This window comes from Pyrus communis, chromosome 10, assembly GCF_963583255.1.
Source record: "Pyrus communis chromosome 10, drPyrComm1.1, whole genome shotgun sequence".
Lineage (NCBI taxonomy): Eukaryota > Viridiplantae > Streptophyta > Magnoliopsida > Rosales > Rosaceae > Pyrus > Pyrus communis.
This window is the reverse complement of record NC_084812.1, coordinates 20,610,386-20,626,242: the sequence shown is the minus strand read 5'-3', so window position 1 is coordinate 20,626,242 and position 15,857 is coordinate 20,610,386. Positions and strand designations below refer to the sequence as shown.

Below are 15,857 nucleotides of genomic sequence, written 5' to 3'. Positions count from 1 at the left end.
GTTTTATTTATTTAATTCCATAACTGAAAATAAAAAAGGAGTATGTGAGAAGATAATAAGAGTGTTAGAAAATTATTTTTGTAAGTGTAATTGTGGCTAGTTTTTGCATGTGGTTTAATATTCTAGTGGATATAATGTTAGTTTACACACATGCATTCAAGGTTCGAAAATTCCCATTTTCTAAATTACTGTAATAATTTCAAACTCTCATCTCCTTCATAATAATATACATTTGGACACACGGGGTTCCTCAAATAAAATTATTTGATCAATTGTCAAGTGGAATCACAACAAAATAGTTTAGCAGAAAGAATCATTTAAGGCCACTTCACGACAAAATCTCATAACAAGGGGCATCTCTACACAGCCGGCACCTTGGACCAAAACAAGTCACACCTTGGAAGAAAACCATCAGAACCTTCTCTCCTTTGCTTACATCACAGCTTACATCACTGAACCCAATCATCATTTAATTTCACACAAAAACCCTTTACTTTTTCTCTCCACTCACTTTGTCCCCCATTTTTTTCCAAATTCCACACTGAAAGTTGAGCATAAAAGGCCTGCCTAGCACAAGATAGCTCAAACTACCAGCAAAAATGGCAGAAGTGAAACTCCTTAGGACATGGTCAAGCCCTTTTGGCCTGAGAATCGTTTGGGCGCTGCAACTTAAAGGCATCCCTTACGAAACAATCTACGAAGATCTTTCAAACAAAAGCCCTTTACTTCTTCAGTCTAACCCTATTCATAAGAAAATTCCAGTGCTATTGCACAATGGAAATGCAGTTGTTGAGTCACTCATAATTCTTGAATACGTCGACGAAACATGGAAGGAGAATCCCTTACTGCCGGAAGATCCTCTTGACCGAGCCACTGCACGCTTTTGGGCCAGATATGGTGATGAGAAGGTAATCTGAACTAGCCTTTCATAATCAGATAGTTTCTTGCACAATAAGTATACGCATCGAGTGAGAGTGCATCAGATAGCTGAACTGAACCATCATTATTTACCTGAAATAGTAAGAAAATGAGCTGTCTGATCAGTTTGCAAATTTTCGTAGTAAATTGCAGATATTTGGCTGCATTTTTTCGTTCAGTGGTGTATTATGTACATGACCTTACTCTACTTGCTCATGCCTGAAGCAAATTAAAAGAAAATTGTAGTTCATATCATAATTTAGTTTCGATATTTGATTATTCGGTTTGGTTTGTGATTTTTTATGAAGGTTTTCGCATCTATTTGGGAATCCTTTACCAAGGAAGGGAAAGAGCAAGAGGAAGGTATTGTAAAAGCCAAGGAGAACTTGAAGTACTTGGAAGAAGAGCTAAAGGGAAAGAAATTCTTTGGCGGAGAGAGAGTTGGATTTGCGGATATTGCACTTGGATGGCTTGCATACTATGAGAGTTTGTTGGAAGACATAGCAGGAATGAAAGTGGTAACCAAAGAAGAGTTTCCATTGTTATCAGCATGGGCGTCGACTTTTGCAGATGCTCCTATCATCAAAGATAATTGGCCGTCTAAAGACAAACTTATTGCAAAGCTTCAGGCTATCCGTGACAGTATCTTAAAAGAATGAAATGATCTGGTCTATGATCATTTCATGAATGGACAATCTATCGGAACCATTTTTAATAAATCCTGCCAAAGTTATTGGTGAGTTTACATAAATATAGCATCAAGAATATACGTAGGGATCGTCCAGAGATCATAGAAAACTAAATGCTTAACAATTGTTTAAGGGCCACAGTAACAGAGTCATTTTATCAAACAGTTAGTAGGCAAACCTGGAATATGAAAACTCAGACTGTCAGACGGTGAGATAGAGCCATCAAAGCGTGAAATACTTCCCAACACCAAAAGATCCTCAATTTGCATTCCAATTGACGCAAACTGGGTGTGGAAAAAGAAAAAAGACGCAAACTGGGTGTGGAAAAAGAAAAAAATAAAAAAGAAACAGAAAAAAGCTTCAAAATCCATTCAATTTAATGGGAAAAAATTTGGACAATTTCTCGATTTATGTGTCATCCATGCGCAGGAGCGCTGCTAATCTTGTCAGTTCCAATTTTATCGATGTCCACGGAAGGATAAGCTTTGCTGTGCAGTTTCTGTATATAAAAGACTGACGAGCAAGCGCTCTTTGCCGGTGTGGGACAATTGCATCCCCTTCTCAGCAGTGGTCTTTTTCACCTTTTTTTTTTTTTTTTTAATAAAACGGATCAAATATAATATAATTTATTTATGTTATTAAAAAAAAAAATTACTTCCAAAATCGTTCTCCACCGATTGCTACTCGTATACAACAAATTTAATGATATCACCATTGACGAAAGTTGAGATTCCATCATACACTTATTGGCAATATAGCGAGTAATCCAACTTACTTATAAGCTTATGCAAGGTTTCTCTAACCATCAATGTAAGATTCATTCTCAACAACTTTGAATTGACAATGATACTTTTAAATACAAAACCAAAATGCCTACCGAATACACTAGGATAGATCGATGTAGATGGAGATCGAGATGGAAGGAATTTTAGAGGATGAAATTGAGAGAAAATGAGGGAGGGGCGCCGGATTGAAGGAAGTCAATGGGGGAGAAGGGTGCAGAGCGAACTGTTGTAATTTCTACAATTGCTGCATTTGTAGCTGAGCAATCTGTTTTATAAACATTTGTTGTGCAAAGTTTTTCCCTTCGAAATCTTGCGCGACGATTACCACATTTATCGCGAAGTTCATCCCTAAAAACTTTTTGAGAGGACAATTCATCATGCAAGTTTTAATTATTTTTTAAATTTAATTCGTATTCCTTTGAAATTTATTCAAATAAATACTTAAACCAATTTGTAACCAAATAAATAATTAAACTCAAAATTAAATCCACATACGAATTAAACAAATATTTAAAAATATTGTCCACAAATACATTTACTTAAAAAAAAATTATTATTCGTCCATAACTGAAAAACAAGATAATAACACTCATATTCCGTTGGTTTTTCAGGATTTTGCTGTAGTTCTACATCTCGCTTGACGTCATACTTCCACTCCCAAAAGTGCTATTTGAAGATGTTATCGATGAACTTTAACAGCTTTGAATCAGTTTCATCAATATCCTAATAACCTAGTTATGCAAAAAATAATAAATTAGTAATCACCCTAATGTACTATTTAACAAAAATAATTATTAATTCACTAATTCGAATTTACAAATAACTCTTGCACCATATACTTCTTCAACTCATCCGACACCATTTTCCAAGATGCCCACTCCGTAGAACAATTGGTCCACACTAGCACCGCAATGTCATGTCGCAACATGGCGTGTGACTCCGACACTCCATATCCCGTTAAATCATCATAGGTGATTCGCTTATAGCAGCAATCAACCCCCATGCGCACCTGCACCCCAGCTCTCTTGGTTTTTTTGTCTACTAAAAAATATATAAGTAATTCATCCAAAATTTCTTTTCAACAAAAAATAAAAAATAAACAATTAAATTCCACATAAAATTTAGTATTACCTTTCTGAGAGCCTTCTCCCTCACATCCTTTAGTTGGAAGAGGAGCGGAATCGGCCATCGTCTTGAAAATTAAAACAAGAACTTGGGGTATGAGAGCGTTTGGGGAAAAAGAAAATGGGGGAAAATTTACCAATGTGAGAAAAAGTGAAAGTGAAACAATGCTTTTAAAGAACCTGAAGGACTTTGCACGACAAAGTTTTGTTTGCACAACCTTGTGCGACGACACCTTTGTCATGTAAACTACGCAACAAATACGACGACACTAACCTTTTTAGAGTCCTTTTGCGTGAGGAAATCTGCGTTTTCTTATGGGACTTTGCGCGTTGAATGGTTTGATTCGTCGAGCAAAGATCCCTTTCGTCAAAATCTTTTGCCGCATAAAGTTTTTAACATTTTTGGTAGGCAACACGTTTGTGTGCGATGGATTCCATTTTTGTTATGCAAACACACTTTAAGCGACGAAATTTTCGTTGTTGGGCAAAAGTGTCGTCCCACATTTTCTTTGTGTGAAGTCAAGACTTTTAGGTTTAGCTTTCCTTATCAAATATTGTAATTGAACCACACACATACTCAATATAGTTTTAGCTTTCCGCATATTGTAACAGGGAGATTCCTTTAAAGTTATAATAATTATAACCGTTGGATGAAAATTCAACGGCCCACGATGGTTGGTCAGGAGGATCCTCTCCATTGGCTCAGGAGAGTATCCAAATCCCTTTAAAAAGCCACATAAATGATAGTTATTCAAGAAGTATTTTTAAAACTATAAAAAAAAGTGTATGGATATCACACCCCTTTAAGATTTTGTCGTGAAGTGGGCTTAAACAATTCCTTCTGCTAACAATGGGCATCTCAACACAGCCGGCACCTTGGACCAAAACAAACGTCCAAACTTGGAAGAAAACCAACAGAACTTTGTCTTCTTTGGTTACATCACAGCTTACATCACTGAACCCAATCGTCATTTAATTTCACACAAAAACCCTTTACTTTTTCTCTCCACTCACTTTCTCCCCCATTTTTTTTCCAAATTCCATACTTTCTCTCTCCCCCTAAGCAACCATATCATTTGTCTTTTGTTTGAGTTTGATTTATTTAATTCAATAACTAAAATAAAGATTGTGTCATAGACACAAAAATAGCGTGTCTTATCATTTCTAAACATCAAACTAACTAGAGTTTGATTTTTTAGAGAAAATTAATTGAAAATGAAAAATCATGTAAAATTACGTGGCAACGAGTGATATATATCATCGACAGGGGAGCAATTCAAATTTTACAATATATAAGGCTTCAATAATAAATACAATGAAGTCTAAGGAGACCATGCGAAATTCCACACTAAAAGTTAAGCATAAAAGGCCTGCCTAGCAGAAGATAGCTCAAACTAACAGCAAAAATGGCAGAAGTTAAACTCCTTAGGACATGGTCAAGCCCTTTTCCTCTGAGAATCGTTTGGGCGCTGCAACTTAAAGGCGTCCCTTACGAAACAATCTACGAAGATCTTTCGAACAAAAGCCCTTTACTTCTTCAGTCTAACCCTGTTCATAAGAAAGTTCCAGTGCTCCTGCACAATGGAAATGCAGTTGTTGAGTCACTCATAATTCTCGAATATGTTGACGAAACATGGAAGGAGAATCCCTTACTGCCGGAAGATCCTCTTGACCGAGCCACTGCACGCTTTTGGGCCAGATATATCGATGATAAGGTAATCTGAACTAGCCTTTCATAATCAGATACTTTCTTGCACAATAAGTATACCCATCGAGTGAAAGTGCATCAGATAGCTGAACTGAACCATCATTATTTACCTGAAATAGTAAGAAAATGCGCTGTCGGATCAGTTTGCAAATTTGCGCAGTAAATTGCAGATATTTGGCTGCACTTTTTCGTTCAGTGGTGTATTATGTATATGACCTCACTCTACTTGCGCATGCCTGAAGCAAATTAAAAGAAAATTGTAGTTCATATCATAATTTAGTTTCGATATTTGATTATTCGGTTTGGTTTGTGATTTTTTATGAAGGTTTTGCCATCTATTTGGGAATCCTTTACCAAGGAAGGGAAAGAGCAAGAGGAAGGTATTGTAAAAGCCAAGGAGAACTTGAAGTACTTGGAAGAAGAGCTAAAGGGAAAGAAATTCTTTGGCGGAGACAAAGTTGGATTTGTGGATATTGCACTTGGATGGCTTACATACTATGGGAGTTTGTTTGAAGACATAGCGGGAATGAAAGTGGTAACCAAAGAAGAGTTTCCATTGTTATCAGCATGGGCGGCGACTTTTGCAGATGTTCCTATCATCAAAGACAATTGGCCGTCTAGAGACAAACTTATTGCCAAGTTTCAGGCTATCCGTGACAGTATCTTAAAAGAATGAAATGATCTGGTCTATGATCATTTCATGAATGGATATGAGGGAAAGAGTTAGGTACGGAATGTGGACAATCTATCGGAACCATTTTTAATAAATCTTGCCAAAGTTATTGGTGAGTTTACATAAATATAGCATCAAGAATATACGTAGGGATCGTCCATAGATCATAAAACTCAGACTGTCAGACAGTTATTGGTGAGTTTACATAAAACTCAGACTGTCAGACAGTGAGACAGAGCCATCAAAGCGTGAAATACTTCCCAACACCAAAAGATCCTCAATCTGCATTCCAATTGACGCAAACTGGGTGTGGAAAAAGAAAAAAATAAAAAAGAAACAGGAAAAAGCTTCAAAATCCATTCAATTTAATGGGAAAAAATTTGGACAATTTCTCGATTTATGTGTCATCCTTGCGCAGGAGCGCTGCTAATCATGTCAGTTCCAATTTTATCGATGTCCGCGGAAGGATAAGCTTTGCTGTGCAGTTTCTGTATATAAAGGACTGACGAGCAAGCGCTCTTTGCCGGTGTGGGACAATTGCATCCCCTTCTCAGCAGTGGTCTTTTTCACCTTTTTTTTTTTTTTTTTTTTTTTTTTAATAAAACGGATCAAATATAATATAATATATTTATGTTATTAAAAAAAAAACTTACTTCCAAAATCATTCTCCACCGATTGCTACTCGTATACAACAAATTTAATGATATCACTATTGACGAAAGTTGAGATTCCATCATACACCTATTGGCACTATAGCGAGTAATCCAACTTACTTATAAGCTTATGCAAGGTTTCTCTAACCATCAATGTAAGATTCATTCTCAACAACTTTGAATTGACAATGATGCTTTTAAATACAAAACCAAAACGCCTACCGAATACACTAAGATAGATCGATGTAGATGGAGATTGAGATGGAAGGAATATTAGAGGATGTAATTGAGGGAAAATGAGGGAGGGGCGCCGGATTGAAGAAAGTCAATGGGGGAGAAGGGTGCAGAGCGAACTGTTGTAATTTCTACAATTGTTGCATTTGTAGTTGAGCAATCTGTTTATAAACATTTGTCGTGCAAAGTTTTTCCCTTCGAAATCTTGCGCGACGATTACCACATTTATCGCGAAGTTCATCCCTAAAAACTTTTTGAGAGGACAATTCATCATGCAAGTTTCAATTATTTTTTAAATTTAATTCATATTCCTTTGAAATTTATTCAAATAAATACTTAAACCAATTTGTAACCAAATAAATAATTAAACTCAAAATTAAATCCACATACGAATTAAACAAATATTTAAAAATATTGTCCATGACACACCCAGATCGAGATCAGGGTACACTGGCCGTCACATGGACGTGACGTAACCATGTGCACAGTGCGGAAGCTAATAAAATAATAATAAAAATAGTACGAATAAATAAAAACCAGTTTTACACAAGTAAAAACAAACATGTTCAAGCGTAAGTGTGAACACAAAGTTCAGAACACGAAGACCTAATGCAGTCCGGGAGAAAACGACACAACGAAAGCACACCCGAAGGTGGTCCTACACTGGTGCTAGTCTGTCAGATATGCCAGGTAAATCCTTCGGGAAGCCACCAAACGTGCTAGCCAACTAGAACCTGGAGGAGCGCAAAACAAAAGCGTGACTGGGCAAAAACAAAGCTTTTCAAAAACCATTTAATAAATAAGTTCTAACCCCTCACCGTAAAACCTGTATACTTCCCAGAAAATATAACATACATATAAATAAGTCATGCTCAGAAATATGCCATGTCAAAACCTCGAAGTAAAATGCAAGTACTCAGGTAATATCACATCAATGCCATATGATCTGTCAGCCGGAGTCACCTAACGTGACCTGTACGACTGAATCTAGAGCTCAAATCTCCATCTCACTAACTATGCATGCACACGAGTTGGAACCACCTAAAGTGGTCTGTACGACAAGCCTGAGTGTAATATAAGTACGCTCAAGTGCTACGATCACGTGAAGGTTGGGCGAATAATCGCGGGTCACCTACGAGTCGGAACCACCTAAAGTGGTCTGTACGACAGGACTGTGCACCTAACTTGTATCCAAGATGAGCGTGTGGTGCGGGAGGTGAACATCACGTGAAGGACTGTGCCCAACTCTGGGCGGGAGCACTAACATCGAGGGTGCAGGTTATGAGCTCTCTAAGCATCTCAAGTCACTACTGAACCTAAACATAAATCATAACTCACTTGGCACTTACATGTGCGTCCGCAGCACCAAACATATATAAACATATGCGATTCATAATGCGTAAATAAATGACAAACTATAAGCATGACATATAAATGAATAAACGTTTCATTTCATTTTCTGGGAAAAGTATAAGTATATAGGTATATACGGAAAACCAAAAGTCCACTCACTGGTATGTGGAAGGGTCGTAACCCCCTTGCCTCGAGTGACCACACTCGTCCTCGAGATAGGTATCACCTATATGCGAAACAACTATAAAAACGTTAATTTTAAAACACGTAACCAACCTTAAGAAATAACTTCTCATACAATGCTCAAATGGGGTGTATGTATACACCAACGTGATCTATTCAACCTCAGGAACATCCCCATAACCAACCTTAAGAAATAACTTCTCGCACGCGCCCCCACGCGCCAGCCACGCGCAGGCACGTGCCTGGCACGCTGACGGCGTCAGCTAACGCCGTCAGGAATATTCCGTTAACTTTAACGGATTCTGTTAACGCCGTTAGGAATATTCCGTCCAAACTGACGGAATATTCCATCGTCTTCTTCGGTGAGGCTCCGGCGCCGTCGCCGACGCCAGAAAATCGTGAAAACTTCCAATCTTCATATCTTCTTCGTTTTTCAACCAATTTTCACAAAATTGGTACCAAAATGAAGCTTGCAATGAGAGGAACAAATTCATACCACTTTCAAGTGCTAAAACACATGGGATCTTGCCGGGAAAACACCACCAACTCTGGCCAACCTTGAAACTCACGATCCCGACGTCCAAAACCTTCAAACCAACCACCTCTAGCCTCCTAAGGACCTCACCAAGATTCCTACAAGCTTGAAATTCCCAAAAACACAAGAATTAATGTGTGCATGAACAGTGACAAAAATCGGGTATCCCAAGTTCGACGTGAAAACGAAGGTATCCTTACCTGAAATGGGTATGGTTGAACTTCTACGGACCTCAAGAGCATGGATATTTACTTTGTTTCTTCGATCTGTGAAGATTACAAGGGTTTTGGGGTATGTCCGTACAAATGGAGGTGAAAATGGGACAGGGAATTGGCTCGGGACAGGGTGCAGAGGCAGGGAAAGGTGAAGGTGTGTGTGTGTGGGAATGTGTGGTCCACCATCAGCCAACAACAAACCAAAAACAACCACACAACATAAAAATCACACTACGGGCAAAATAGTCCTTCCACACATACGTTTTAAATAATTCCGGAACTGGCTGTCACAACCTACCCACCTTATTAGAATTTCGTCTCGAAATTCAAAACAACCATACAACAACCCCTAGTGATCAAAGAACAATCGAGGATACAAATCTCTCATCCGATCTTCAGTTTCCCACGTAGCTTCCTCCACAGAATGATTCATCCACACAACTTTCACCAAGTTCACTGTCTTGTTCCTCAGAACCTTTTCCTTCCAATCTAGGATCGTCACTGGTTCCTCATTATAAGTCAAATCCGGATTGATTTCCAAGGGTTGAGGAGGTATCACATGAGACGAATCAACAACATAATGTCGAAGCATGGACACATGAAAAACGTTATGTACTCTAGCCAACTTCGGAGGTAACTCCAGCCTGTAAGCTACCTTGCCAACTCGCTCAGTAACCATGTATGGTCCGATATACCTGGGACTTAACTTACCTTTCTTTCCAAATCATATTACGCCTCTCCATGGTGAAAGCTTCAGAAATACCCAATCGCCAACCTCATACACTCTGTCAGTAGCATGCCGATCTACTAAACTCTTCTGCCTGTCATGGGCCGCCTTCAGGTTAGACTTAATTACCTGAACATTTTGAGTAGTCTCCTCAACAATCTCCGGGCCCACCAAAACTCTTTCTCCGACCTCTGACCAACACAATGGTGTGCGACAAGATCTACCATACAATGCCTCAAATGGTGTCATGCCAATACTCAAATGAAAGCTGTTTTGGTAGGCAAATTCTATTAAATCCAACCGCTTGTGCCAAGCATCACCAAACTGTAACACTGAAGCTCGCAACATATCCTCCAAAGTCTAAATGGTTCTCTCTGACTGTCCGTCCGTCTGAGGATGATACGCCGTACTATAAAGTAGTCTCGTACCCAAAGCTTCCTGAAATGCCACCCAAAACTTAGAGGTAAATCTTGGATCACGAACCGAGATAATACTCACAGGGACACCATGGTATTTCACGATCTTCGAAATGAACAACTCAGCTAATCGGCCCAAAGAATACTTCTCCCTCACTGGAATGAAATGTGCTGACTTAGTAAGCCGATCAACAATCACCCAAATGCTATCAAAACCATTATGTGTACGCGGAAGCATGTACAAAAAATCCATAATAATGTTTTCCCATTGCCACTCTGGAACGGGAAACGGCTGTAACAACCCAAACGGCTTCTTCATTTCTGCCTTAACTTGCTGACAAACAGCACACCTGCTCACATACTCAGCTATCTCCCTCTTCATACCCGGCCAATAATAAAATGGTCGAATGGTATGATACATTTTAGTAGCTCCTGAATGCATCGCATAAGCCGAGACATGTGCTTCATCAAGAATTGCTTTCTTTAAATCCAAATTATTAGGCACAAACATCCTACCCTCCTGCATCAGCATGTCATCCGAATCACGAACTCTGAGGTCTCTCCTCCTCCCTCGATCTCGAGCTTGAATCAGTTCTTGAATTTCTTTATCAGCCACCTGAGCTTCAAGCACCCGATCAACTAAAATTGGTCTAACTTGAAAATTAGCAAGTAAAGCCACATCTCGATCTTCTGCGTCCAACCTCACTCCCGTAGATCGTAAGTCTGCTAGAAGAGGAATGCGACTAGCGTACAACGCATTAATACGGCCCTGAGACTTCCTGCTAAGTGCATCAGCCACAACGTTTGCACGACCAGGGTGATAATCAATCGTGCAGTCGTAATCACTGAGCAGCTCCATCCATCTCCACTCACGAAGATTAAGATGCTTCTGCATAAAAAGATATTGCAGACTCTTATGATCTGTAAAGATCTTACATTTCTCTCCATAAAGGTAGTGTCTCCACAACTTCAACGCAAAAATAATAGCGGCTAACTCCAAATCATGTGTAGGGTAATTCAACTCATGAGGTTTCAATTGTCGTGAAGCATAAGCAATTACCCTACCATGCTGCATCAACACACATCCCAGACCATTCAAAGAAGCATCACTATAAACCTCGAAATCAGCACTATCGTTCGGGAGTGCCAAAACAGGTGCATGAGTGAGACAATACTTCAACTGCTGAAAACTCTGCTCACACTTATCATTCCACTCAAATTTAACGTCTTTCCTCGTCAATCTCGTCAGTGGTAAAGCAATCACAGAGAAATCCTTAACAAACCGTCAATAATACCCTGCTAAACCAAGGAAACTCCGCACCTCAGTGACGGTTCGCGGTTGCTCCCATTTCTCCACAGCTGCCACCTTTTGAGGATCCACCAAGATACCCTGAGCTGAAATGACGTGCCCCAAAAACGCAACTTGGTCTAACCAAAACTGGCACTTGCTAAACTTAGCATACAATTGGTGTTCCCTCAACCTTTTCAACACCAAAGTAAGATGTCAAACATGCTCCGCTTTAGACTTAGAGTACACCAGAATATCGTCGATGAAAACAATAACAAACCTATCCAAATATGGCTGGAACACCCGGTTCATCAAATCAATAAAAGCAACTGGTGCATTCGTCAAACCACATGGCATAACTAGAAACTCGTAATGACCATAACGAGTCGTGAATGCCGTCTTAGAAACATCATCCCTACTAATCTTCAGCTGATAATATCCAGACCTCAAGTCAATCTTGGAGAATACACAAGCACCTCGAAGCTGATCAAACAAATCATCAATACGCGGCAATGGATAATGGTTTTTAATCGTCACCCGATTCAATTGCCTATAATCAATACATAGCCCCAAAGTTCCGTCTTTCTTTCTCACAAACAACACTGGAGCTCCCCAAGGTGAAGTACTAGGTTGAATAAAACCCTTATCCACTAATTCCTGCAACTGAACTTTCAATTCCCTCAACTCAGCGGGAGCCATACGATAAGGAGTTAAAGAAATAGGATTAGTACCTGGAAACAACTCAATGGTGAATTCCATGTCTCGGTCTGGCAGCAAGCCAGGTAAATCCTCAGGGAAAACATCAGGAAAATGTCTGACTACCCTCACATCCTCTACTCTACTAGGAGCAGCCTCATCCAACACCACATGAGCTAAGTACCCCTTGCAACCTTTAGATAACAGCATTTTCGCTCGCACGGCTGAAATAACGCCATGTCTCACCCCACTCTGCTCGCCCACAAAAGTAACCACAGGTAATCCAGGACGATGGAACGTAACTATTTTCCCGTAACAATCAATATTGGCACGATTGAAATGCAACCAATCCGTGCCCAAAATCACATCAAAGTCAACAATATCCAACGGGATAAGATCAGCTGGCATAACCACATCATCCACTATCATTGGACATCCTGGGTACACACGATCTACAATACATCTCTCCCATCTAGGCATAGCAAACTCTAAATCATACCCTAGAGGTGTGGGGCGAGGTTGCGTCACTTGAGCAAATGTATGAGAAATCACAGAATGTGTAGCACCACAATCAATTAATACTCTAGCAAAATAACCAAGGATATTTAACGTACCCATGATCAAATATGGATTGTTTTGAGCGTCATGCAGAGAAATATTATGAATGCGCCCCTGGGTCTTCTGCTGTCCACCTCGACCTCTGCTCGTCTGGCCACCACGACTCTGAGTGCCATGCCTCTGACTAGGCTGACCAGACTGCCTCGAAGACCCCGCACTACTCGTAGCAATCTCCCCCTGCTGAATCTGTCCTCCCTGAAACCACTGAGACCCGCCTGCTGGAACTGGAGGATACGGCATATAACCACCAGAATACTGGGGATAACCACCCTGAGAATATGGGTCCTGGGGATATTGATATTGTCCCGGGGCATAAGGAACAACATCACCCTGATAGTAATAGGCATTACCTCGACCTATCTGCCCATAACTACCGGGGCCAGGAATCTGCTGAATCGGTACAGGTGGTGGCAAGAAAGTCTACTGCGACTTCTGCTGACTCTGGGGACAATTTGCAGCCCGATGTCTCATCTGTCCACAAGTAAAGCAACCACTGCTGCCTCGCCTACACTTACCAAAATGTCGATTATTGCACCTGCGGCAAACTAGGGCCCTACCTCTACCGGCATCACTCTGTCTCTGGCCTCTAGTACCACCAGCAAACCTACCTCCACGTCCCTGACCAGTGGCGCTAAAACCACCGCTAGAAGAGCTAGAACTAGTGCCACCCCTCTTCAAGTTCTGTGTCCTACGAGGTCCGAGCGACGCCTGACCTTTACCCTTATCATCCTTCCTCTGATTACCATCTTTCTCTTCCTCCTCACTCTCGCTCGGTATATTTTCTGAATCCTCAATTCTCAGCAGAATCTCATAAAACTCCTGGTAGGTATCACAATGGGTAGTGGTCGCCATCAAACGTCACTTCTTTTTAGTGCCTAAACGGAAACAACGAAGCATCTCCGCTGGATTGCCAGCAACATCTGGATGATAGCGAGACAAATTATAGAACCTCCGGTAGTACTCATTTGTTGTCAACTTCCCCTGTCTCAACTCAGCGAATTCTTGCTTCTTGCGATCAATATACTCAGGAGACACAAACCTTCTCCTGAACAACTCTCGGAATGCATCCCAATCAGTCTTCTCAGCTGGAGTCAAACGACGAAGTTCCTGCTCCCACCAGGATGCAGAATCCTTACCCAAAAACCACGATGTCGTCTCTACCCACTTCTCGACAGGGAGATTCCCCTGATTATGCAAAACACGAAAAGTCTTCTCAATATGCTCTAATCACCGCTCCGCGCCCTCATAACCCTCGTTACCTTTGAACTTATCCAACTTCAAATTATACATAATCTCCAGATGAGTCCTCTGGGGAGGGCGGATCGCCAAATGAATAGCTGTAGCAATAGCTTCCCCCAGCTGAGCTATATCGGGGAAACTAGGCTCAGCAGAGCGACGTGGTTCCCGACGAGGCGGCATAATTCTGACAGAAGACACCAAAATCATTAGAATACTCACAAAAGTACAGGACTGCCAAACCTAGGCTCTGATACCAAACTGACACACCCCGATCGAGATCAGGGCATGTTGGCCGTCACGTGGACGTGACGTAACCATGTGCACAGTGCGGAAGCTAATAAAATAATACGAATAAATAAAAACCAGCTTTACACAAGTAAAAACAAACATGTTCAAGTGTAAGTGTGAACACAAAGTTCAGAGCACGAAGACCTAATGCAGTCCGGGAGAAAACGACACAACGAAAGCACACCCGAAGGTGGTCCTACACTGGTGCTAGTCTGTCAAATATGCCCGGGAAATCCTCCGGGAAGCCACCAAACGTGATAGCCAACTAGAACCTGGAGGGGCGCAAAACAAAAGCGTGACTGGGCAAAAACAAAGTTTTTCGAAAACCATTTAATAAATAAGTTCTAACCCCTCGCCGTAAAACCTGTATACTTCCCAGAAAATATAACATACATATAAATAAGTCATGCTCAGAAATATGCCATGTCAAAACCTCGAAGTAAAATGCAAGTACTCAGGTAATATCACATCAATGTCATATGATCTGTCAGCCGGAGTCACCTAACGTGACCTGTACGGCTGAATCTAGAGCTCAAATCTCCATCTCACTAACTATGCCTGCACACGAGTCGGAACCACCTAAAGTGGTCTGTACGAGAAGCTTGGGTGTAATATAAGTACGCTCAAGTGCTACGATCACGTGAAGGCTGGGCGAATAATTGCGGGTCACCTACGAGTCGGAACCACCTAAAGTGGTCTGTACGACAGGACTGTGCACCTAACTTGGATCCAAGATGAGCGTGTGGTGCGGGAGGTGAACATCACGTGAAGGACTGTGCCCAACTTTAGGCGGGAGCACTAACACCGATGGTGCAGGTTATGAGCTCTCTAAGGATCTCAAGTCACTACTGAACGTAAACAAAAATCATAACTCACCTGGCACTTACCTGTGCATCCGCAACACCAAACATATATAAACATATGCGATTCATAATGCGTAAATAAATGACAAACTATAAGCATGGCATATAAACGAATAAACGTTTCATTTCACTTTCTGGGAAAAGTATAAGTATATAGGTATATACGGAAAACCAAAAGCCCACTCACTGGTATGTGGAAGGGTCGTAACCCCCTTGCCTCGAGTGACCACGCTCGTCCTCGGAATAGGTATCACCTATATGCGAAACAACTATAAAAACGTTAATTTTAAAACACATAACCAACCTTAAGAAATAACTTCTCATACAATGCTTAAATAGGGTGTATGAATACACCAACGTGATCTACTCAACCTCAGGAAGATCCCCATATATTTAGAAAAAAATTTCACCGCCGCACGCACCCCCACACGCCGGCCACGCGCAGGCACGTGCCTGGCACGCTGAAGGCATCAGTTAAAGCCGTCAAGAATATTCTGTTAACTTTAACGGATTCCGTGAACGCCGTTAGGAATATTCCGTCCAAACTGACGGAATATTCTGTCGTCTTCTCCGACGAGGCTCTGGCGCCGGAAAATCGTGAAAACTTCCAATCTTCATATCTTCTCCGTTTTTCAACCAAATTTCACAAAAT

At 40.8% G+C, this 15,857-nt stretch overlaps 2 protein-coding genes and 2 pseudogenes across 2 annotated transcripts; 2 read left to right on the top strand and 2 right to left on the bottom strand.

Annotated features, from left to right (window-relative positions):
• Positions 1 to 261: 261 nt before the first annotated feature.
• On the top strand, positions 262 to 1,792 carry LOC137746444 (glutathione transferase GST 23-like). The gene is made up of 2 exons (XM_068486459.1): positions 262 to 908; positions 1,227 to 1,792. Exons 1-2 carry the CDS (start codon positions 600 to 602, stop codon positions 1,575 to 1,577), a joined length of 660 nt encoding a protein of 219 aa, XP_068342560.1. The 5' UTR covers positions 262 to 599; the 3' UTR covers positions 1,578 to 1,792.
• Positions 1,793 to 1,992: 200 nt separating this feature from the next.
• On the bottom strand, positions 1,993 to 2,088 carry LOC137749094 (U6 spliceosomal RNA; annotated as a pseudogene).
• A 2,807-nt stretch (positions 2,089 to 4,895) lies between these two features.
• LOC137746442 (probable glutathione S-transferase) lies at positions 4,896 to 6,024 on the top strand. Its single transcript, XM_068486456.1, has 2 exons — positions 4,896 to 5,231; positions 5,550 to 6,024. Exons 1-2 carry the CDS (start codon positions 4,923 to 4,925, stop codon positions 5,898 to 5,900), a joined length of 660 nt encoding a protein of 219 aa, XP_068342557.1. The 5' UTR covers positions 4,896 to 4,922; the 3' UTR covers positions 5,901 to 6,024.
• Positions 6,025 to 6,271: 247 nt separating this feature from the next.
• LOC137749093 (U6 spliceosomal RNA) lies at positions 6,272 to 6,367 on the bottom strand (annotated as a pseudogene).
• Between the last annotated feature and the right edge of the window lie 9,490 nt (positions 6,368 to 15,857).